The 25598-nt window shown below is 48.8% G+C and overlaps 1 protein-coding gene across 2 annotated transcripts in view; it reads right to left on the reverse strand.

The window, feature by feature from the left end:
- Window positions 1-137: 137 nt before the first annotated feature.
- Txndc5 (thioredoxin domain containing 5) overlaps window positions 138-25598 on the reverse strand; it is a 25674-nt gene continuing 213 nt past the window's right edge. The window contains exons 2-10 of one of the 2 annotated variants that reach the window (XM_048799765.1): window positions 21303-21452; window positions 15226-15331; window positions 9839-9935; window positions 7147-7262; window positions 4732-4818; window positions 3994-4137; window positions 3459-3541; window positions 1733-1862; window positions 138-554 (exon numbers count right to left, since the gene is read on the reverse strand). In XM_048799765.1, coding sequence (XP_048655722.1) covers window positions 432-554; window positions 1733-1862; window positions 3459-3541; window positions 3994-4137; window positions 4732-4818; window positions 7147-7262; window positions 9839-9935; window positions 15226-15331; window positions 21303-21391 — 975 coding nt within the window. In that variant the 5' untranslated portion in view covers window positions 21392-21452 and the 3' untranslated portion in view covers window positions 138-431. Of the gene's footprint in view, window positions 555-1732; window positions 1863-3458; window positions 3542-3993; window positions 4138-4731; window positions 4819-7146; window positions 7263-9838; window positions 9936-15225; window positions 15332-21302; window positions 21495-25598 lie in introns of those variants that run through there. The other variant, XM_015493987.2, reaches the window with a different exon arrangement.

Below are 25598 nucleotides of genomic sequence, written 5' to 3' on the forward strand. Positions count from 1 at the left end.
TGACTTTCTGGTCAGGGAAAATATCAATTCTGCCACAAGGCAGTGCACAGAACTATGTTTTTTTGGATGATGCTTTTATCAAAAATCACTTGGGAGCCCCAAATAGTCCAGTAACTTCATTTTCCTTGACTATTTACTCTCAAAGGAAACCCCTTTAATTTTGTCAAGAAAAGGGTGGGGGGTGGGGGGTGGATTGCCACCGAGAACATTTCACTTGCACAGTGACCATGAGTTACACATTTGCTTGATTTGGACTTAATCAAGAATCCGTAGAGCGTGTTGGCTTAAAAGACACGTGAAGAAGACACCACAAGTTTCATACATTCAGCTTTCTGGATAACCATCCCTTGAACCCTGGATGTCCGAACGACGTAGCTCCTGTCCACCGGGTGTCAGGCGGCCAGGCAGGACAGGAGACTCCCCAGCGGGTTTTATAGTTCGTCTTTTGCCTGGCGCAGGACGAACTGGTGTAAGGACTCGAGGTCTCGACCGCCGCTGTGCTCACTGACTTTTTTGCCTCCCCGGAAAAGCAACAATGTGGGGTAGCCTCGTACCTTTAAAAGGGGGGGGGGGGGAGATTGAAAACCATCGAGCTGAGTCACACACAAACTGCGTCTTGAAACCAGAGTGCCTGGGAAATTCCATGGCTGAAATTTGCAACTGGACAGACCACGAAAGGACCAGACAGTGTGGAAGAAAGCACTGCCTGGAGGGCTCCATGCTTACTATTTAGTCCAAATTACATTAAGGGCTAGTGTCAGAGGAATGGTTTTACCCTAAAGTGGAGACTCTGAATCTTTAACGTGCATCTGGTTGCTGCGTGGCCTCTGGGGCGGGGCCTGGCGTCTACATTCCTAATGTGTAGGAGGAAGCCGTGCCCCACTGAGCAGCACCCAGCCATACGCTTTCCAGCTGCGGCTCACCCCTTTCTCTTAAAAAATTTCCAGGCCCAACAAGTAACTAGCATCTGTTAATGACAAGTAAACTATGTCTATGTTACATCTACCTCCACCTAATGAGGCTCCAAATGAGTTTTAAGGAAGATCACGAGTTCCAAGCCAGCCCCAGCAACAGGGAGGCTCTAAGCCACTCAGTGAGGCCCTGTCTCTAAATAAAATACAAAATCGGGCTGGGGATGTGGCTCAGTGGTTGGGTGCCCCTGAGTTCAATTCCCAGTACCAAAAATAATTAAATAATAATAAGAAGAGTCTGAGGCTGGGGCTCAGTGTAGAGCACTTGCCTAGCACACACCCCTGGGTTCAATCCCCAAACCTTAAATGTAAATCACAAATCCCCTGGGTCATTAGATTGTGTGACCAGCTGGAAATGAAGGTAACGGTTCCCCCAAGCACATGGCTGGCTCAAGTACTTCTTCAGCTCAGCCACGTCCTTCAGGGTGCTGGAGATGTCTGGAGACGGAGCCCCTCAGGATTTATGATGAGGGCTGGGGGCCAGCAGGGGTCCGTCAGCACCAGCAGTGGCGCTGGTGTTCTCAGCACAAAAACCAGGCAGAGACCCCTCACCTCTGAGAGTAGCTTCTGCCCCTCACAGCAAAACATCTCAAAAGGGCCCTAGCAATGCTTTGTGGGGGATGAGGGCAGAGGGCACCATCTCCTGAGCCCACAACACCAAAGTGTGACCACTGGGGACTGGCTCCCAACTTCTGGAGGCCCCAGGCATGGTTTCACCCAGGCCCACCCACCCCAGGTGCGGTTTCATGCAGCAAACCCACCGAGTACTTGCTGCAAATGTTCCGCTCCACGGTGCAGTCGACCTCAGCGATCTTGATATTGGCCAGACCTGGGAATTCCTTCTGAGCGAGTTCCTCCCACGTGGGAGCCAGATTCTTACAGTGACCACACCTAGGAACAGTGCATGAGAGCTGTGGTGAGGCCCTGGGCCAAGGTCACTCACTGCCAGGGCTTGCTGCTTCTGCACGAGACGGTCAACAGTTGCCGAGAAACTTCCAAAATGTCAAATTCTCCCGTTGGGTGACACTAACTCTTCCCTCCCTCACTTCCTGCCCCCCATGCTGAACAAGGAATTCAGTCGATTCAGATAACCAGAGAGAAGTGAGGCGGTTTGAAAAGTGTAGATTTGGAGACCACTTCCATGCTAAGGTGAATCTGGCTAGCTGGTTTGATGAACCTGTGAGCACAAGGGTTCGGACAGGAAGTGAAGCAGAATCTTAAAAATCACTTGAATGCAAGTTACTTGGGCTGGGGATGTGGCTCAAGCGGTAGCGCGCTCGCCTGGCATGCGTGCGGCTCGGGTTCGATCCTCAGCACCACATACAAACAAAAGATGTTGTGTCCACTGAAAAACTACCAAAAATAAATATTTTTTTAAAAAAAATCACCTGAATTCTGAGAACATTTTAGATGCGACTGCTAACGGTCTTAAAATTCCAGAACTTCCAGGCTTCCTTGACACTTTAGCGATTTGTAAAAGGCCACACTGCAGAGTTTAGTGGGAACCCTCCCTTGTCCCCCTTGGTCGACTCCCTCTTCTTCCTGACCCTCTCCTAAGACTTGGGCGGCTCAATGAAAAGTGATGTTCTTGCCTCAAGCATGATCTGTATCGCTTTAGGGTTTTTAAAAACAGAAAGCATTCTTGAGGGCAATATGGACGAGCGTGTCTAGTCTTTAAAAATCACATGGGTCAAAGGAGTTCTGGGCTCACTTTCTGTCCCTGACACTGCGGTTCCTCCCAAGGACCTGAAGTGAACAAGCTCGGGGCCAAGTGACATCGGCGCCATTCCCTGTGCAGGTCCAGGTGGAGTCTGCCACCCTCCTTAACACTGCCTGGCCCGATGGAGTGTTTGACTTGTGAAGACCAAGCACTGCTCCCGGCTGACGGCTGAGGAAACAGGTTCCGCGGAGTCAAAGGACATGCAAAGTTACAGTGGGTTAGGGTTGGTCTCCTGTCATCTCCCCCCCCACACTGTCAGGCTGTCTTGGCCTCAGATGATTTGCTCTCCATTCAACTCTGGTCCTCAAGGACCGTGTGACAGGAACGTTCGGGTAACTGGGTCACACACTGAATGGCTCTAACAGAAAGCCGAGCTCCACTGGGTTTCTCTATCCCATCATTTGAAAGAAAAAGAGGAGCAGGGCGACCTGGTGATGGTCATTGTCCAACTCCAAAGCAATCAGTCTGGAAAGCACCCAGATGCCAGACCATGTTTTGGGGGGGCCATCGTAAATCACCTCTATTTTTGTAGACTGAGCTGTAACTAAATTAACCTCTTTCCCTATGAACAATTTTGAGTGCCACTGAACTTCAGCGTATTTGAATCGAGGGGCACGGTGAGAACATCTCCTTATTTCCCACACGACCTTTGTGCGAATGTGGTATCTGCCCATTGTCAAGTCTGGGGGGTTTGCTAATGAGGGGGCAGACCCGCTGTGACTTGAGCACACCAGGAGGAAGGATGTGCTAATTAAGCAGCCACTCACCACGGAGCATAAAACTTGATGAAGGTTATTCCTTCTGCAATGCTGTCGTCAAAGTTCTTTTCAGTGAGTGCCAACACAGCGACCTTCCAGGAAAGACAAAACCACAGTTGAAACACATCACTTCAGCTACAGCAGGGCAGAAATACAGCATCAGTCACTTCTTTAAAACACTGTTCTGCATGCTCCGGGCACCCATGGCCTGTTTCCATCTCACTCCTCCCGGCACCCTCAGGCCCCGCCCTGAACACCCCGGCTGATTGACAGCCGCACCTCTGCTCCCGGCGCCTCCCCTGGCAGCCCTGGGAGCCCTGTCCCTCCTGCAGACAGAGCTGCCTCTCCCTCCTCTCCAGCTCACCTGGCTCACCTCCCTTTAAATGGGAAGCTTTTGTTCACTTTCACCCCTTCAAGCACGTAAGAGGAGACAAAGAAAACGTTTCCTGCCAAGAGGCATCTCAGCCAACTCCACGGTGCCCTCCCTGTCGGGCAGGTGGCAGAGGACCCTCTCCATCCCTCCTGAGAGAGTGCAGACACCCACCTTGTCGCCTGTGGGCTCCGCAGCCATCGCTGGTGCCTCTGAGGGCTCCACAGTCTCTGGGGTTCCCGTCTCTGGACCCTGCAGCTGCGACTCCACATAGTCTCTCAGTGACTCCAAATCCCGCTTTCCCTTGTACTGATCGACCTGTCGGAGACCAGGGCCACGCGGGCCGTGTGGAGACACCCTGATCAGCACATGTCAGCACTCTGTACCACTGACCTCCCCGCCCCCGCTCGCCCCATGGGGACTCCCCCCCAGGTGTCTCAGCTGTGCACCCTGAGCAAGCTTTGCCTGCTCCCACTTTGATGGGAAAGGAGAGATTTGAAGCTTGGCTTTGGTGACAGACTTTATAGCTCCAGTGAGCCCTCATGCTGCCTGGGGAACCATAAGAGGATGACCACGTGCCAGGCATGGAGGGGGTAGAACCCTACCGAGAGCCAGCACTGTCCCTGCTCTGAGGCCTGGCCTGTGTCTGTGGCCACAACACATTTAGCCTGTGCATCTGAGCTGTTCTAATGACAACCTAAGCCACTAAAACACTTCAAAATAGTAGAAGGGTTTCTCTTAACTCTCCAGATCTCATTAAGAGAAAGACATTGGTTCCATGGGACATGTTCCTGGAGGCCAAGGTCCAACCAGCTGACTGTGCCCGTTCCCTGCACCTGTCAACCCCCTCAGCAACTCCACCCTCTGCTTTCAGGAGGAACTCTGTCTCCTCACCAGGAACCCAAGACCTACCTTCTTACCGTCTCGGAACCAGAGAAGAGTAGGATAGCCGCGGACCTGGTTTTCTGAGCAGAGTCCGTAGTGCTGCGTGCAATCCACCTGGAAACAAAGCACAATCATGCTCCTGGTCAGTGTCCTCATGTCCTTTTTGCTAAAGGGAATGTTAGACACTTTGTACTTAAAAAAAAAAAAAAAAAAAAAAGACTGTTTTTTAAAGTTCAGGTTCTGTAGCATCTACGCCAGCAAGCTGCAGTTTTTAGAGAGACTTTTCCTAGAAGCCACCCCAAAATACACCTGAGCTAATGGAGCAGAGTGACAAGATTTATTTTAGAGACAGGATTCACTTTAACCCAGTTGAAAAATGCCAACGTTTAGGAAGCGGCCTTCTAACTGGAAGAGCTGGCGGCTGGAGTCAGGGCCCCGCCTGACATCTGGGAAGGGGGCGTGAGCCAGGCTGCTGCGAGCAGGACCTGGACAATTCAGTGTCCGTTTGTAAACCTGCTCTCCTGTTCCCACTAATGCAGTTTTCTAATCAAGCAGGGAGGCCTCGAGACGCAGCTCCGTGGTAAGAGTGTGTCCTCAGCAGGCACAAGGCCCTGGGCTCCATCCCCAGCACACATGCACACAAAAGCAAGGGAGTCGACAGTCGGTTTTCACTAGGAGTACCTGGCACATAAGAGAGGCAGCACTGTTAAGATGTCCAACTAAGATTACAATCTGTCCTTAATTCTATAAATTTAATTTACCAGTGAACTCAGCTCTTCAAGTTTTTTAATTTAAATCTTTTAAATACTTTCATGAAACATTTTGCTCTGAATCCCTTCTTTTTTATTTCCTATTGGCATTAAAGTTGGCTAAGCAGCCAGGCACAGTGGCACAGGCCTGTAGTCCCAATTACAGTGGAGGCTGAAGTAGGAGGATCACTTGTTTGGGGCCAGCAATGGGCAACTTGGCAAGACCCTATTTCAAAATAAGAAAAAGGTCTGGAGATGTAGCTCAGGGGCAGAGCACTCGCTTAGCGTATAGAAGACCCTGGATTCGATCCCCAGCACTGGTGGGGGGAAAAATTCAGCAAGCAGCAAAACTAAGTTGTTTTTCACTATGTCAACAAAGTAGGGTGGAAATATTATTTTAAGCCATAAGTCTGTCGTGAGACAGCAGTTAAAGGGTTTTGCTGAAGCAAAGGAGCCTTAAGCCAAGGTCTGTGGAGGCGATGAGATTTTCCAAGGGTCCAGTCTAACCCAGCCGTGTGCACTCAGAGATGGGGGCCCCCCGCCCTGCTCCCTGGGCTGATGTCTTCACCTGTCTAGTTCTTCTGGGAGCTTCTACTAAGATACACTAAAAAAAATTATCTCCCATAAGAGTTCATGAAATAATCTAAAATAAGGATATAAGAAATGGGCTAAAGTAGAAGAAGATTATTTTATAATCACTTCCATAAAATGTTCAATAACATAAAATCATGATCATAACTTGGAATCCCAACAAATTATTGAAAGTAGTTAACAGGCAGAGGTGAAGATCTATTTAATAATAATGGTTACAATTCTCTGAGCATGTGCTGCACCCACACATCATACCAAGCCGTGTATTTTCATCTTCACGACCAGACACGGCGGACCCTATCTCAGTTTTGCAAACGGGAGATGAAGGAACGGTGAAGTCTCACCTGAGGTCAGCCACCAAGGTCTACTCAACCCCTCAAATCCATGCTTTTGATGATCCCACTGTCCTGAGCGGGTCGTTCTATTAACTATCGCTCCCAGACCTGTAGCACTACTTTGGTATACAAATGAACCCGTGGCAAAGTAGAAAAATGAGATTTTTACATAATGACTCCATGCAGGATGTCTGGGGGTGCCAGAGGACGGATGAGATTAAAAGGACTTGATGGCCCAGGAGCTGCTTTGGATAGTTCCAGAAAATCCGGTTATACAGAAGTTGCTAGATATCATTTCTGGCTCCTCTATACAAAGTGGGAAGAGCTGGAAGGGATCCCAGGCAGCGGCGCAAACTGGAGCTCACTGTGAAGAAGGGTCTTTTGCGAGCCCAAGTGAGCACAGAGTTGAGGGCCCTCTAGGAAAGAGCTCTTGGGTGAGCTCCAAGGACGTCCAGGGAACATTCTACAAGGCTCTACCCCATATCTTTGCAGAACGGGCTCTGGGGCTGCCAATTCAAAAATTGGCCGTCTCTTCGAAATAAACAAAGCAGCCAAGGCCGTAATTTATCTCTGGGCTGTGGAAAAGCCAGCAAACTCGAAACCGGGCTGCCATCTGTGAAGGTGAAATGAATTATCAAGTGGCACACTCAATGGAATTAATAAATCAGGCCTGTGACTTTGCACACAGAATGAATAATGGGCTCCTCCGCTAATTAATCCAGCCCCCAGAACGGTCTATTTCCAGTTTAATAAGAGCCTTCACTTACCTTGCCAATCTTGACAGTTTCGGAATGCTCAAGGCCCAGAGCCAGCTGCTCCCAGGTCGGAGCCAGAGCTTTGCAGTGGCCGCACCACGGAGCGAAGAACTTGATAAAGTGGTCGCCTGCAGTGGAGGAGACGGGCACCGTCGTTCACGTCAGGCCCGACCGGAGACCCAGAGAATCAGATCTCTGTCCTCTTGTCTGGCAAATCCCAGTTGGGACAGAACCCTTGGAGTGTTAGAGTGACTCTCCCACGTGTTTCTCCCCATGAGTTCATAGCAATACCGGTGACAAAACTAAATCTGCTCTGTTTGAAGGATAACAGGGCACCAACTCCTGCAGTCCAGAAAACCGTCAATAAAGGAAAATAATTGGGCATGTATCCAGCCTGCCTCTTTTATAATAAAACTATTAACATGGACGAGGCAAGTAAATAATGAGAGTGAGTCTCTCTTGCTCACAAAAATAAATACATAAATTGACAAAGGAAGACGGGATGCCTGAGTTAAGAGTCAACAGATGACCATGAGTGTGTGAGTCCAGGCAGTGACCGTCGGGGACACTCCCTCCATGAACGGAGACTACCAGACATTGGGGGCAACCACCAAGGGTCTTCCTGTACCCCTGAAAAACAAAATGGGACTATCAACATAGATCCGACCATCAATTTACAGGCAACAGAGAAACCAGGGCGGTGGGTACACCTATGATGGGGATTTAATCAGCAAAGTCCAGACTGCAGGGAACTAACTGTACTGGTCAACAAAATGTCCCTTCAGCAAAGAGAACACAAGAAAGAGAGATGCCGGGGGACGTGCAGATCAGAGGAGCCTTGAAAGAGAGAAGCGCTGGTGCTCCTCAGCTTACAATGGGGCTCCGTCCTGATGAACCTGTCAAAAAGGACACTTGATAGAAAAGTCATTAAATTGAGCCATTGTAAACCAGGGGCCATCTGTAAAAAAAAAAAAAAAAAATACCCAACTAGGGCCGGGCTGTAGCTCAGTGGTGGAGCGTTTGCCGAGGATGCACAAGGCCCTGGGTTCTGTCCCCAGTGGCACTAAAGGAAAAGTTTAAAAAGACCAAGCTGAACTGCAGTGCCTGGGAATGCACCCTCCATCTCCAAAACCATAAGGAAAAGGAACGGTTCCCATAGAAGTCGGGAAAGGGCCTCCTCAGGAAAAAGAGGGCAGAAGATAAGGGCTGGGGTTTAGAGGGGACGCAGGAGGCTGGCAGCTGGGCCGCTGGGCCTGGGCGGGGGTGGCAGGATGACCGTTTCCCAGGCTCCACGTTTGCTTCCTATAATCTCTGTTCTATTTTGCCACAAAACAGAAGTTTTAAAAAACAGTACCACCCTTTTGGCTAAGGAAAAGAAAACCCCTGACAACATCATTCTGTAGACACTGAAGGGTTTTATCTGGGCGGTTCTTTGATGTAGGGCTGATGCCAACCCCAAAGCAGGCTGGGGCTGGGGAAGATCTAGCCAACGCCGTGGCGGGGGCCAGGCCTCCCCACGGGACTCCCCCACATCCGTGCTCACGCTGCAGCCTCGTCACCACAGCAATGGTGCGTTTATAAGGAAATGGTGCGACACACAGTTAAAAAATGAGCACCTCCTCTGCAAGGCGGGAGCCATGCCTGTGGACAGGTGGATCCCTAACCTTGGGCGGCAGGGTGGAGCAGGGTCTCCAGGAACCAATCAGGATCCTGATGGGAAACCAAGGAGGGCAAGAAGATGCAGCTGTCTCGGGGGAGGGATCCTTGTCGAGCAGCATGGCGTGGGGCCTACAGAATGCCGCCCTGCATCAGGGACGTGTCCAGGGCCAGTCTGGGCAGGGCTCCCGAGGGACCATCTAGGACAAGGTGATTTGGATAGCCCCTTCTGCAGGGAGCCCAAGTCAGTCTGAACCCATGGTTCATCTCCCGCAGGAGGAGGCCTGCTGAGGTCCCACTCCTGGGGCGCTGGTGCACCTTTAGTAACAGGAGAAGGTCGAAGATGTCACCGTAAGTCATTTTAGACAGAGCGCAGTGGCCGAGGGGTCCACTGCCAGCGGGCATGGGCCACGAGGTCAGATCAACTCCGAGCCTCTCTCGCGAGGTTTCCCACCCTCTTCCCCGGGACCTCTCTCCATGGCAGCACCTGACCCGGCGGCCAGCAAGGAAGTCCACGTTTCCATTCCCATCACCCAGAGGGAGCCGGCTTTCCTGAATGGTGGCCTTGTGTGGTCGTTCACACGGGAGGCTGCAGGTAATCACCGTGATCTTTGGGGGACGATTTCCAAAATGTGAGATATGCTACAGAAAGATATTTTAGTGTGGAGACACCTGATTCGATTCGTAGGTTATTATGGTCCCACTCAATCCTGCTTTAACAGGTAGGGGAGGCTGTTGCTGCCTATGGACAATAAGCATGTGATCAGCATTAATATAAACACTTATCCAGGGCGCACCAGCAGCTGGGGCACCTCCCGAGTACGCCTATGCGTGACCCCAACTTTCAGCACCCAGGACTTTAGCTTTGCGTGAGGCCTGACAGGTCTGCAGGGGCAAACACGGAAGGAAAAAGAATGTCCAAGAGCGATCGTGCCGGGTCCCAGAGACAGACCCCTGGTCAGAAAGAAGCCAGCGGGTCACGTGACGGGGTCAGTGTTCCAGGAAGCCGGCATCCCCACCTCGGGCGGCCAGGCCCTGCCCACCTTACCCTGCGCCACGTGCAGCTCGAAGTTGCTGGCCGAGAGCTCGTAGAGGCCCTGCTTCAGCTCCGGGGCTCTGGGGGGTTCCGCTGCTGGCTCTGGTGTCTGATAGGAAAAAACAAAACAGCAGTCACTGGGCTTGTTCGTGCATACACAGGGAAGCTGACGAGGGGACGTGTCTCTGTCTAGGGCCTCTGCAGACGCCCTGGCTCCCAACTCCCTGCACCTCTGCCGGTGCTGCTGGGTTGGGCCAGGCCAGGCTGGGAACTGCCCCGTCCATGCTCTGGGTGTGTCAGCTGCAAGCCCCTCGCCAGCCTCACCCTACAGGACCGAGGCTCCCAGGCAGCCGGTGACAGCTGGCCCCCACCAAAGAACCCATCCAACAAGGCAGACAGGCTGAAGGACAGTCCCGCCCCAAACTCTGCTCTCTTCTCTGACATGAGTCCTGAAGTTTCACACAGGGTACAAAATAAAACTCCCGATGGGCTTCCTGTGCGGGGGGCAGCACCTCAATACACAGAGGCAGGAGGATGCACGGAAATGAGAATAAAGGATGCCAGGGAGCCGGGGCCTGCTCCCCTTCACTCACACCGGAAGGAAGGCCGAAGGTCAATGACAAATCAGAGACAAGAGGGTGACGAGAAGAAAATACCTGGGGAATGGAAGGAAAGGAGGAACCCACGGTCGGGTTCACAGGCTGTGATGGTTACTCACATGACTTGGTTTGGGATGGGAACACACAAAGAGGGGGCAGAAGGGCTTTGTAAAAGACGCTCCTGTCAGCCCGGCAGTCCCCTGCTTATCTGCACGGGTGTGTGCCAAGGCCCCCACTGGGTGCCTGAAACCGCAGGTAGCACCTAACCTGACACAAATCTCGTTTTTCCCATCCATACGTATCCATCCTAACGTTCAACTTATAAACTAGGCCCAGCAGGAAACTAACAACAGCAACTAATAATAAGATAGAACAATTACAACCATATGCTGTAGCAAGTTACTCAGAACTAATGAACTGCTTCTTTCTAGAATCTCCCATTTAATATTTTTGGACTGCGGGTAACTGAAGCCACAGAAAGCAGGAGCCTTACCTAAGGGTAAGGTGGGCTGGGGGCGGGGGCTTCTGGTCCCCAGGAGCCACCAAATCACCACAGTCCTACACAATTTCAATTCCTGTTTTCGAGGCCAGGTACAACTCTGGCTTCCAGCCCAAGTGACCAGAAGGGGAGAGACCACTGGATGCCTGAGCGGAGACGCACGGCGCCCACTGCTGCAGTCTCACCTGGCCGCTGACCTCTGTGTGGAAGAGAACATCCAGGGTAAGTCGTGTAGAGCCCCATGGTGACGGCCAGAGCGGGCAGAGTTGCAGCCAGAGAGCACCGCAAAGGGCCCTTCCCATCTCTCAAAATGCCAAGAAGGACCACAAGCAAAGGATGGCGAGTGGACAGTCTATAAGCTCGAATGACACCCAGTGCTGTTCGTCATCCTTCCCGAGATGTCCAAAGGGCTTTCAGAAATAACACGTTCCTGTGAGCCTCACTTCTGTGCCCCGGGGACACCAGAGCAGTCCCCACCATCCCGGAAACACCACCACATATGACAGACACAGGTACCGCCTCTCCCTGCTGCTGACGGTGGAAACCGACGGGACTCTGAGGGAAGCAGTCGTCAATATTCATTAAGAGCCATGATTTTTTTTAAGTGTATTTATTTGTTTAAAAAAATATTTTAAATATTTTAAAATTAATTTTTGACATTTATTTTTAAAAATACTTATGTTTTTAAATATTCTTTAACTTCTGGCTTTGCAATTTTATGTCTGGAAATATATTCTTAATATATCACGAAAAAAGAGGAGGAAAGACAGAAAACTTGGAATGGAACCACCATTTGACCCAGCTATACCACTCCTTGGTCTATACTCAAAGGACTTAAAACCAGCACACTACAGTGACACAGCCACATCAATATTTAGAAGAGCTCAATTCGCAATAGCTAAACTATGGAACCAACTTAGGTGCCCTTCAGCACATGAAGAAAGAAAATGTGATATATATACACAACAGAATATTACTCAGCCATGAAGAAGAATGAAGTATGGTTATGGTAGTCACCAGTAAATGGATGACACTGGAGGCTATCATGCTATGTGAAATAAGCCAATCCCAAAAAACCAAAGGCCGAATGTTCTCTCTGATATGTGGATGCTGACTCACAATAAGCAGAGGTTCACCAGATAGGTCAGGGTGGAGTGGGGGTAAGGGTGAGAGGATGGAAATGGACAAGACAATAGAATGAACCGGACATAACTTTCCTGTGTTCACATGTGAATACACGAGCAGAGCACTGAAACTCCACATCATGTACGACCACAAGATTGGGAAGTTAGACTCCATGAACATATGATATGTCCAAATACATTCTACTGCCACATATAACTAAAAAAAACAAACAAACAAAATTTTTTAAAAGAGGAAAGAAAGCTCTTCAAAAGATTAACATGTCCTTTATGTCATTTCTGATGAGAAAAGAATCATAAACAATCTAAACATCCACTAATAGCAGAAGCATTAAACTATGCCAAGTCCACACGATATAGTAATATAAAATATTCATTATAGGAAGGGTGAAACATTTACATGATTGTAACTATGTTTTTCAAAAGCAGAGGAGTAAACACAGAAATACAAAAAGCAGGGTATGACATAAAAAATGGCATAATTTCCTTTGAAATATTATCACAAAATGAAGGGGAAAAAAATCCCAGTTTGTTTTGCAAAAATATAAAAATGTATATATTAAACTATTTAGGGCATAAGTACACATGAAGAACTTTAAAAAAACATCTTTTCATTTTAAAAAGCTAAGTCAAAATTGAAAAGACTTTCTGATTTTCAGTACAGATTGAGCATCCTTACTCCAAAAACCCCAAATCCAAAATGCTCCAAAATCCAAAGTCTTTTGAGCACCAGTATGAGAACACAAGTGGAAAATTCCACCACTGACCTCCCGTGACAGGTTGAAGTCAGAAAGCCGGCACACTTAGGGCTGGGGTTGTGGCTCAGTGGTAGAGTACTCGCCTAGCATGCACGAGGCACTGGGTTTGATCCTCAGCACCACATAAATGTAAAATAAAGATATTGTCTCCAACTAAAACTTAAGAATAAATATTTTTAAAAATAAGAAAGGAAGCTGGCACACTAAAAACATTGTATTAAAAATTACCTTTGGGCTAGGAGCGGTGGTGCACACCTATAATCCCAACAGCTCGGGAGGCTGAGGCAGGAGGATCACAAGTTCAAAGCCAGCCTCAGCAATGGCGAGGCACTAAACAACTCAGTGAGACCCTGTCTCTAAATAAAATACAAAATAGGGCTGGGGATGTGGCTCAGTGGTCGAGTGCCCCTGAGTTCAATCCCTGGTACCAAAAAAAAAAAAAAAAAGAAAGAAAGAAAATTACCTTTGGGCTGTGTATATAAGGTATATGTAACAACAACAATAACAAAAAAAAAATGAAGCATAAATCAATCTCAGGTTTAGACTTGATATCTCATTATGTGTATGCAAATATTCCAAAATTTGAGAAGAATGTGAAATAGTTCTGGCCCCAAGCATTTTAGGTGAGGGGTACTCAACCTAGACAAAGTTTCCATACTTTAACTTTTGCATGATAACACATATTGTCACTGTCATTGTTTGTGGCAATGATCTGAAAACCTCGTTGCTTGGAGACACTAAAACATGGAGGTTAGGTAAGTGGCTTCAGGGTGACAGGGGTAAATTCCATGCAGCCACCGTCTCCAAACCAACCCTCAGAGCGTGTAGGCCAAGCCCTGCTCACTGTACCTCCTCCCTGGCCACATCTGCAAAGGGGAAGCTGGCCCCTGGCAGGACACCTTTCCAAGATAAAATTGTCCGCACATCCTCACACTGGCTGTTAAATAAAGCCATTGCAGAAAACAGGCTTTTTGGTGCAAAGTTTATCTTAAAAAGTCTGTTTTTTTTTTTTTTTGAGGCTACTAAGTGCTCTTTAAAGTTATTCTCCTCCCACCCCCCATACCCGCCTCCTCCCCAAAGAACATTTTCACACAGCAACAATGTGACATTTAATCTGTGTGAAAGTGGCACCTGCTCCACCGGCTTTCTCACCGTGACAAAGATGCAAATTAACTGTCCGAGAGGTCTGTGGTCTTCCCGTTTCCTATAATTAGATAAGTCTCTAGTGGACCCTGATGCTACAGCACTCCTCCCCACGAGGTCACAGTTTGAAATCCGAGCTATGGGAGGGTGGAGGGAACAGCAGAGTTTCTGAGTAGCTGTGACAGGACAGAGTTCAGAGCCGCAGGCACACCCTGGAAAAGACCATCGAGAAGCAGCAGAGCTCGACTGCTGGGTGCAGGTGGCCACAGACCACCTTCAAGTCGCTGGACACCTCCTGACACACAGGCAGTCTGAAGTTAACTGGTGACACTGAAGTCACATTCAATGACTTTAGATGCTCCTGATATTCCCCCAGAGACACACAGCCAGGGGCTGCTGGCCACTGTCCCATCCTACTGACATCACGGCACCAACCAACAAAGTCTAACCCAGCCTCTGTGGGCCTGGGCCCTCGGCATTCGTCAGAAAGCACCACACACGAAGGAACAGCTGATGACCACTGTGACCTACCACCAAAGGAAGACTGCGACCTCAGGCAGACCAGGGGAGGAGGACACATTTCCTTAGTGACCTTCTTAGAGTACCCGTCATTCCCTCATATAGGGAGGTCCAGAGAGACACGAAGGGTACTTACTGGTATTAAGTGGGGGCTGAGGATGGAGATGATAAGGACAGACCCATGCTATGGGTATGGTTGGCAGGGGCGGGACTGAGTCAGGGGCTGTGGGCGGTGAAGGTCAAAGGTCCTGGGGAGAAGGGGAGGCGGTGGCAAGCCAGCCTGGGCCCCAGGTGGTCAAGAGTCCATCTCTGATGCCAAAGTATGGTTACTCCTTGTATTCCACGTGTGAGTGGCAGAGTGGCTATGCTGAAGGGTGGGAAGGGCCTGTCTGTGACATGGTATGCTGAAATATTCACCAATGACACTCTCCGAGGACTAATGCAGCCAACAAGGGACAGGGGACAGGAGAGAAAGAGAGAGAGGTGGGTAAAACGGTGATAACCGCTGAAGGTGGGAGTCCGCTGGTTAGATGTTCCTCTCTACTTTTGTGCATATCTGAATATTTCCATCAAAAACCGTTTTAATCTTTACTTACAATAACAAAGAATTATAACAAAAAGTTGCTTTAAAGTGGCAGGATTAATTAGTCACCTCATCTGGCCTCTGCCCACTTATACAGGACCCCAAAACTGTAGGAAGGAAGGGAGGGAGGGAGGGAGGGAGGGAGGGAGCACTCACAGCCGGCTCCTCGTTCAACGTCTGCAGCATCCAGTTCTCCAGGGTCTGGAAGTCCCGAGGACCCTGGTACTTCACGGCTTCTTGGCCAGGCTTAAAAAACTTGAGGCTGAAAGAAGAAGGAAGGATCAGGCAGAGCAGACGCGGAAAGCCTTTCCACTGCTCTAGTGGAGCGCCTCGTCTTATCAGGGAGCAGATGAGCTGCCCAGGGGCTGCAGCCAGGCACCTCTCAGCCACTCTTCAATAAAATGTGAAAGAGAAACAGCAATAACATTCGAGGAGATAATGTATTCACATAATCCTAAACTTGCAGAAGTTTCTGATGTTCTCAAGGAAAACAAAATGAAGGTGAAAACTTCCGGCCGTACGCTGTGAACCGAAGCCCACACTGCAAGATCCGGTGCTCCTGGGCAGAACTGCCAGGCTCCTCCCTGTTGGATAGCTGTCACCCTTCCCAGGCCGGGCATCTGTATCCTTGGTGGCTGCGGTTATGTATGTCTAAACTAGGACGACGGTGGACAGGGCACTGTTTTGCAATACATGCATTTCAAAGCTACCTTATCGGGTATTTGGCTCCCGCAAATAAACGAGCATCCAGTTATTGTGAAAATTCCAGTTTCCACCTCTAAGGACACCCCTGACATTGGCTGATACAGTCCCATTCCCCCACTTCCCCCTGGAGAAGGGGCTTTCCCCCTCCCGACCCCCTACATATGTTGGTCTCTGAAGGGATCTTCAGGGGAGTTGGGAGCTGTTCCTTTCGTGGTGAGCTAAAGACACTCCCAGATGTGACACTGGCAGTTCCTGGTCCGGATCCCTCCCTGCAAAGGGGAAACTGCACAGAAAAGGCCCAGAGGGACAGGGACACGTGGCTACTGTCAGAGAGAAAAGAAGTACAGACCGGCATCCGCTGGGAGGCCTGCTCGCCCAGGACAGCCCTGACATCCCCACGGCACGTATGTGGGTTTTGTGTGTCGGTGGCCAAGGTTAGAATCAGGTTAATAGGTCAATGCAATGCGGGGGGCACTGGAGAAGAATAGCGTGACCTTAGATCAGGTGGAGGGAAGTGGAGGGGGGGAGGGGAGGGGAGGAGGGGACAGCAAGGACAGTGGAACCACACAGACATTTATGTATATATGTGACTGCCTGACCCACGTGATTCTACAACACGGACACTCAGAAAAATGAGAAATTATATCCCAGCTATGTATGATAAGTCAAAGTGCATAAATGTATTCTACCGTCATGTATGATTAATTAAAACACATAAAAAATTTTTAAAAAAGTCAATGGATGATGATATTAGACACATAGGTTGAATTGGTGCCTCGGGCTGTTGGGCTGCTGCAACAGAACACCATTCACTGCATGGCTAATAAGCAACAGAAGTCTGTTTCTCGGTTTCAGAGACTGGGAGAGCAAGATCAACGGGCCAGGAGACTCAGTGCCTGGGGACGCTTTCTGGTTTATTGATGGCACCTTCTCCCGGAGTCCTCACATGGCAGGTGAGACAAGAGTTTTCTGGGGCCTGGTTAATCAAGGCAAAAATTCCACTGATGACGACTCTGTCCTAATGACCTCCCAAGGTCCTCCCAAGGTCCCACTCCTAATGCCACCACACTGGGGTTAGGATTTCAACATATGCATCTTAGCGGACACAAACACTCCGTCCATAACAAACAGCTAACTTCTCTTGACAAGAGGGCCTTAAGGGGAAGTCCCAAAGTCTCATAGCTGCACAAGAAAACCAGTACCTTTTGGTTACATTAAGGCATGGAAGGAGGAAGTGTGCACTGGCCTTACCATGAACCTGAGATCACGTGAAGGGCCTGAGGTGAGGTCCCCAACGTGTCACCCATAAAAAAAGATGCCTGGTCGCAGTAGCTCATACAGATGCCCCTCAGCTTACAATGAAGTTATACCCTAATCAACCCATCATAAATTGAAAATATCCTATGTCAAAAACATACTTAGTACATCTAAGTGATCAAACCCATAGCTTAGCCCAGCCCACCTTAAACATGCTCAGAATACTTACGATAGTTTACAGAAAACATAATCACCTGACACACAGCCAAGTGTAGGATCAAGAACAGACCACCTCGTGGCTTGGATGTCTCACCTACTTACTGAGCATGGCAGGCAGAACGGTTGTATGGGGATGCTTTCACCCCCATCAGAAAGTCAAAATGTCCCAAGTTCAAATGCAACTGTCAGGGACCATCTGCACTTTTAGACAAAAAGAGGAAAAAAGCCAAAATAGAACTAGATTTGTAGATGTGCCTCCAGTGATGAACAATGCACCTCAATATTATAATGGTGGTGCGTGCCTGTAGTCCCAGTGATTCTGGAGACTAAGGCAGAGGATCACAAGTTCAGAGCCAGCTTCAGCAACTCAGGGAGACCCTGTCTCTAAATAAAAATAAAAACAGGCTGGGGATGTGGTTCAGAGGTTAAGCGCCCCTGGGTTCAATCCCTGGTACCAAAAGTAAGTAAATAAATAGAAACAGGATCTTTATGCAGGTGGTGAAGTTCAAACGAGGTCATTAGGGTGGACCCTAATCTGGGCTAACAGGTGTTCTTGTTAGAAGGCGGAATTCCTACCTGGACACATGCACACAGGGAGGCCATGTGAAAACAGGGGGTCAGAGTGGTCCACATTCAAGCTAAGGAATGCAAGATTGCCAGCTGCTTTGGCTTGGACCTGGAATATCCCTCATGTTAAGGGGTCATTTCCCAGTGTGCTGCTATCAGGAGGTACTAGAACTTTAAAGAAGAGGGTTTAATGAAAGATCTTGGGTCATCAAGGATTGTGACCTTTAAGGGGACTGTGAGACCCTGACCCTATCTCTTCTCTTATTCTTGGCTTTTTGACCACCACGAGGTAAGAGGTCTGCTCCACCACACTTCTGCTAAGATACGCTGCCTCACCCTCATCCCCAAAGCAACAGACTGTGGGCTGAAACCTTCAAAAATGTGAGCTAAAGTAAACCTTTCCTCTTTTTAGGTTGATTATCTCAGGTATTTTGTGACAGTAACACAAACCTAATATACCAGTAACCATCAGAGGTCAGGAAGAGGCAAGGATGCCTCTTACAGGCTTCAGAGTGGCCTAGAAGACTCCTTAATTTTGGATTTCCAGCCTCCAGGACTGTGAGACAATACGTCTGTGTTGTTTTCAGCTACCCAGGTGTGTAATTCTTTGTTTCCACAGCCACAGGAGACTTCTGCAGATGGTGTGACTCCCCTTCAGTCCAGCCCCTGCTCAGGGTTTCCCAGACATAATGATTCTTTCCTGGCTCGAGAAGAAGCCCTGAAAACATTTTCCTGAGCATAGTCAGCCATCCCTAGAGGCTCCGAGAGCCCAAACTCCCTCCCACTCCGATCTTTTACTCCAGTTAAATATGTCAGGGAAAGAATGACGTAAAAGCTTATGTTGACACACACCCTGGGATCAGGCATCTACATTCATCATCTGGTTCAGGCTCGGAATGCCTCTATGAGAGTCATGTTTAGAGAAAGTAAATGCTCACACAGGTAAATCTACAAATGCCTCAGTGCAACCACACACCGTACACAACGCTGTGCTTCCTGCACACTGTTAAGAAAGAAAAAAAAAATAAAGCCTCTTCTCAGGCACTTCTGCAGGCCCGTGACCGTCATGGAGGCTCCCTCCCAGCCCACACTCACCATAGGGTGAGCTCCTTTTCATTCTTTTTTACAACATAAAACCAGTTCCTGGTTAACCTGGGGAGTCTGGATCTTCTAAATCAAACTCAGGACATACGATCCAAAACGGGTCTTGTTAAGTCTGTGAACAGCATCTACAGAGCCACTGGAGTGCAATGGATAGTGTTTCCAGCCAGTCCAGGGGGAAGCCTGGACAGAGTTCTGGTTCAGCCTCCCTGTAGCATGGTGGGTGGCCTACACCATCCCCCCTCGGTCAGACTGGACACGCTGGTCCATCTCTGCTGCCCCTGCCTTTTGGAAGTAATGGGTTTTTACCAAGCACCAAAGACCAAGAGTTCCAGAGTCCTCTATGGAAATGCCGAAATTTCCACGCGTAGGAACTCCTCTCTCATTGAGCAAGCACGCTCAGACCAGTGTTTACAGGCACATTATTCTGCTGAACTCCCACACTGAAAGGAGGGTGCGATGAGCGTCACCATCCCACCGAGGCTAAATGACATGTGTGAGGGGTGGAGCTAGGATTCCAGCGTGGCTTCTGTCTTCCAGCCCAGGGGTCGAGGGAACCCTTTTCCACGCCGCCTCTCAGGTTTCAAGATCAGCTCTGATTTCATCCTGCCTCCACGGCCCCCCACATTACTCAATTAAGTAAAGAACTACATAGGACTGACTTCATTCCTCGACTGCGGCAAGTACGCAGGGATCTGCAGGGGCCAACCCTTCCACCTCCTGTGGAAACAGCATCTTCCCTCCTAGTGAACTGCTTTTCCCTCCAACCTTCCAAGTGTGGTCTGAATGGGGCTGTCTTCTTCTCAAGAGCCTGCCTCCCCCACCACGATGACCATTCCTGGACCAGACGCTCCATTCAAGCATGGCCATCAGTCACAGCTCAAGTCTTTCCACAGAACAGAGAGATGCTGAGCTAGAAAGTTCACTCACTTAAAGGGAGGCACAGCAGAAACAACCCAAGTCCCTGAGGCTGAGTGTCACAGCCCCCCCGCCGCCGCCCCCAGCCTTTTAATTCACCCTCTCTACCATGATTTGAAAGCCCCCACCCAAACTCATGTTGAAATTTAAGTTTCCATTACACGTATTAAGAGGCAAAACCAGGTAAGACCCTTAAGAAGTAATTAAGATTAGATGAGTCTGTGACAGTGTGGCCCCCAGCACTGCATTAGTGGCTTGATAAGAGAGACCCAAGTGAACAAGCAAGCTCTGTCTCAGCACGGATTGCCCTGGGCCACCCTGGGATTCTGCATCATCCCCACCAGCAAGAAGGCCTCACCAGATACAGCCCACGAGCCTTGGACCTCAGTGCTATGAGCTGAATAAACCTTTATTTTTCATATAAAGTACCAGTCTATGGTATTTGGTTATAGCAACAGGATACAGACTGAGACACCATCTTTTGTTTAATAAGCCACTGTGTTGGCTTATTACTGTAATGGATACCTGAGATAATGAGCTTATTAAAAAGGTTTACTTATGTATTTATTTTAATTGGTTCATTGTAACCATGCATAATAGTGGGATTCACTGGAAAAAGTTCACTTGACTCATGGTTTCGGTCCAAGGGTCCCTGGGACCCACTGCCTTTGGCCCATGGCGAGGCAGCACACCACGGGGACAGCAGTGGGGGGGGGGGCTGCTCATGGGAAGCGAGACACACACAGAGAGAAAGGAGGAGCGCGGGCCCCAAAATCCCCCTCAAGGGCACACCCCAACAACTTAACTTCCCCCTAGGCCCTACCTCGTAGAAGTTCCCACTACCCCAAAGGTGCCACACACTGATGACCAAGCCTTTAAAACAGGGAGCTTTGGTGGGCATTTATCCCAACCCTGGCAGCCAATTACAATTGGTTTAATAAAACCAAAAACACTGCCGTAAGGGAGTAAAGTAGCAACTCCCTCGAGGGCAGCGTCAAGGTCAGACCACTGTCCTCTGGTTTGTCACCCTTCTTCCCAGCAGACACAGTCTTTGTGCAGTGGGATGTCACTCTAGGAAAGGTGTTTTAGAATTACAGCGTCACCAACTATTCAAACCCAAGTTGGTGACAGTGTGGACGCTGTCCTGGGGAACACCGCAGGCAGCAGGATCTCAGGCAGAACCCCGCTACTGTCCCCTGAACACATCCCCTCATAAGCAGAAGACCCCGATGCTGATTAAAGGCCTTCTCCAAAGTACAGAAAAAACCTCTAAAACAGACACAGTGTCAAATATCATCTTTCCCTAGCCACAGGGCGGCCTGCTTAACTTCAGCCTCTCCTCCCTCCTCCGATCTACAAAGGAAATGACCAAAAGTTCAACTTGGCCTTGCCTTGGCTGGAGGGAGACGGCACGGAGTCTCGGAGAGCCCAGCACCGTGGGGTACGTGCCCTTCCTCCCTACTCACGTGGGGTATCCTCGCACACCCTGGGCAGAGCACACCTCCGAGTCGGCCGTGCAGTCCACCTTCGCCACGTACACCTTGGCGTCCTCCATGCTGTTGTATTTGTCCCCCAGGTCATTCCAAGTCGGCTGCAGCCGCTGGCAGTGTCCACACCTGGAACAGGGTGAGAGGAGGAGTCGGACAGAGCGCCAGGTCAGGGGTGTCGGGCCCACCACCTCAGCCCTTTCCACTGGGCAATGGGCCCTCTGTCCTTTCTGTACCTGCAACAGACGGACAGCTCACAACTACTCCAGGACCCAACTCCCCTCAGGACAGTGTCACATCATTCCAGGCCCTAAATCAAAACTGAGCAAGGCACGTGCCCAGATCTCCCTATCTGACCTCCATGCCAGAACCAACCCACCTTCTTCCCTTGCAGTCGAAGCATTTGCCGTTTTTCAAAAGGGTCACAGCGTGGCTTGCCCCTGGGGCCTGGTACAGTCTCTCCCTCCCTGATGCTTCCTCCCTCACCTCCACCTGGCCAACTCCTATTTGCTCTTCAGGTTTAGCTTGACAGTCACTTTCTCCAAGAAGCCTACCCTGCCTCCCAGGCTGCTCAGTATCCATTCTGTGGTCTCCTGGAAATCTCTCCTCTCTCCCAGTACAGCAGCAGCTTAGCACTTCTTCTTGGAATTGCTCCTTTATTAGTCAGGTCTCCCTATTACACAGCCAAATATGCACAAATCAAGGCTACCTCAAAATCAAATCAATTCTGCATTTTCCTCTAATGAAAAGCTAGTAAATATTTTTTTTTTTTTTTTTTAAAAAGGAGCTTGTGACCACTCCATTTTCTAGCATGGATAAAATCAAACATCTATTTGTAATACTCATTGTGTGAATTTAGTTATATACAAATATTTTAAAATTGCCTATCATTTAAAATAATCTGTTAGCTGGGATTATGGCTTCCTGCCACTCTTCACATTCCATGACAGCATCCGTATCTTCCGGTCACTAGATCCGCTCGGAGTCACACAGCTGATGGTCATCTTGTATTCTCAGCTGCCTGCAGAGTCACACTTGAATTCTGAATGAGACCACACTGGAAACTTTATCCCAAGCTTCAAGTACAATCACACAGCATTATGGCACGTGGGTATTTTTTAATTTATCCAGTAAGTACCGTGTTCCTGTCTACAATGTAACCACTCACTATATTGCTTTTTAAAGTGATCTTAAAAACACAACAAAAATTGCTCATGAGAACACCCAGCCCTTTCAATTGTGAGTTCTTCCTCAAAATAATTTCTCAGTAAACTCTGTTAAGCCTCTTGGTCTGTTCTGACAGATGACCCCAACAATAAGCATTTAAAGGGACAAATGAAGAAAAGGTGTCTTCCCTGAGCAGCCCTTTCTTGGCCAGCTAAGAGAATCCCTGCTTCATAAGACCTTCAAATATGGCATCATTCCTTCCTTCCAAGAAGACCTTTGTGCGGGAAAACCTTGTGTTTAAGTATCTGTGGCCCAAGTTCCGAGAAAGCAAGCACTGATAGCATTCCCAGAACACACCACAAAGCACCTGACAGTTTCTTAGCTAAATGAATAATAAAAGGAATGGAAAGAAACACAGTGGAACTGTACTTGGGATTCAGTTTCTGGGGATCCAATGAGGGTTTCGCATGTTCCTTTTTATGGCAAGAGCATCTTATCACACCGAGTGTGATGCTGTCTGAAGACACAGATCTGACATCCAGTTCATTTGGTGCTTAATCTAAAAAGCCATGAAGAAAAACTGGCTGTGAGGACTTAGTGTGGGACTGTGGGGTGGTCTCCAGCAAGGCACCCCTAAAGGGTTTTCAATGGCAGTTCTGACTCCAGGATAATTTGGTCAGACATGCATCCTTGACAAGTTTTCTTGTGAAAAAACACAAGACATTAAACACAAACATTAAGAACAAGTTTAAAGAGTAAGTTCACTGGGCCAGGCACAGTGGCATATAACTGTAATCCCAGCAACCGGGGAGGCTAAGGCAGGAGGAATGCAAGTTGGAGACAGCCCTGGCAACTTGGCAAGATCCTGTCTCAAAATAAAAATTTTTAAAAATGTCTAGGAATGTAGCTTAATTGTAGAGCACTTGCCTCGCATACGCAAATCCCTGGGTTCACAACAGGAGAATAAGTTCACTGGCCACTAAATCAAAACAGACCATCCTGAGCCACCACCAGGCTAGCCGGGCGGGCATGCTCCTCCCACTCCAGCTACTGATTAAGCCACAGGAACCATCTAGCCGGAACTTCTGGTTTGGGGCCCTGTGGCTATATCGCCCCACCTCTGAAACAGCCAGCTGCATTCAGAGGGTAGCCTGTGGTCAAGTAATAGAGCAAAGCCACCTGATCCTAATCTTGAACTCAATGTCATCAGGTTCACTGTGACCCACACACTGGCCATAGAGAAGCTGTGACCTGATATTGGCACAAAATCTACAGCAGTTGACCAACCCTATAGCTGCCAAGTACAGGGCAAAAGTACACAGATCCATGTTTTTTTACATTGTATCCTTGCCCCCAGGTCACACATAAGCTTCCAACATTTCCCAGCCTCTGAAATGGGAAATAAATGTGTGGGGGGTGGGGAACAGTGTATTCTATTTGAGCTCCAAGTTACTCCTAAAAGCCTAACTTTTGAAGGCTATCACAGAAACCCACACATTCCTCTATAAATAGTTGTAACAGACTAGTAAGATGAACAAATAAAAATGTACATTGTTCCTTCTTCCAAGAACATCCATCTAGATGTCCAAAACCTACACACAATGAAAACTGAATTAGCTATTACCCAGACTGTACAGGCTTCCTTCTCAGCCCAGGACTAGCTGGTGCTCATTGCAGAGATTTGAAAATTAAAACTACATTAGCACTACAGGAGACTCAACTATGTCTATGTGTCAATTTTTCTTTAAAAGTAAATAAAGAAGGGCTGGGGTTGTAGCTCAGTGGTAGAGTGCTTGCCTAGCATGTGTGAGGCCCTGCGTTCAATCTCGAGCACAATGTAAAACTAAATAAACAAACTAAAGGTATTGTGTCCATCTACAACTAAAAGTATTTAAAAATAAAATAAATAGAAAAAACCAGATTTATTCCACTGAAATCGGCTCCAACTAAGCACAGTAGAGTATTTAATTGGAATTGTTACTGGGAGACTACTACTGCACAAAGTAACTATGAACATCAACTGAGGTTTCATGCTATAATGTATTTTCCATACCATTAATAGTTGTAAAAATTAAAGAGTTTTTCAATACATTGAAATACAATGTATCTCATATATACATTGTTAATAGTGCTTATGAGCCAGACTAAACCAAAACAGTTGATTTAACACCAAAGGAGCTGAAATATAACCATAGCACTACTGTGAAGTTAAAAGAAAAAAGTTTTTTCCAACTTCAAAAAGGCCTCATTTCTGAATAAGCCATTTTTAGGCATCTTACTCATCCTACATCCCTTTTCCTAATAAGCCTCTCTGAGCTCTGGGAAACAATGTAAATTCTGCACACAGCCGGAGCACATCTCAAACTGCCTTGTGCACCAAGATTGGGGGCTTTCCGCCCTGGCCCATGGGAACTTCCTTCCTGGGGTAATCTACAGCCAGGCCCCCAAGGAGAGCACTGGGTGTGCTTGTGTGCAAAATAATTCCCGGGGTAAGGGTCAAGCAGGAGGTGTAACTTCAACCAGCAACTTTCCCACCTCACACTTTCCAAATGACCTGGCCCCCAAAACAGGGAGAGGAGGAAGTGACAGCCTTGGGTTTGTGGGCCAGCAAGAGCAGGGCTCACATCCACTCCAAGCTGCAGCGGGACACTCAGAATTTGCAAGACTGTCCCTTACTAGCGTGGTACAGAAGTCCCCGTCTGCCGTCCCCGTCTACCCCTTCGTACCCACAAAACGTATGATGAGTTTTTATTTTCCAGTTAAACTCTCACGAAGGTGATTAGCCAGACGTCTACTTGGCCAGCTTGGCCCGCAGACAGGCTCCTCCCGGCGAGTGCACGTGTCCCCCGTGTGCCAGCCAACCCGCAGCCCGCTGCGTCCGGCAGACACAGGAAGTTTGGGGCGCTGGGCAGGGGACCGGCAGGGTGATGTCTGGGCTCCGGCAACCCTGACCAAAGGGACCCCAATCTTGCTCTTCAGTCCGGGGACGGGAGGGGGAAGGTTCGAGAGCAAGGGGCTGGAGAGGGGCGGCCTCTTCCAGGCTCCCCGGGTCGGGAGCCGCCTCCTCCTTTGGCACCGCCCCGGCTGCCGAGCGCCACGTCAGCTGCG

Source organism: Marmota marmota, unplaced genomic scaffold (genome assembly GCF_001458135.2).
Source record: "Marmota marmota marmota unplaced genomic scaffold, marMar, whole genome shotgun sequence".
In the NCBI taxonomy this organism is placed as follows: domain Eukaryota; kingdom Metazoa; phylum Chordata; class Mammalia; order Rodentia; family Sciuridae; genus Marmota; species Marmota marmota.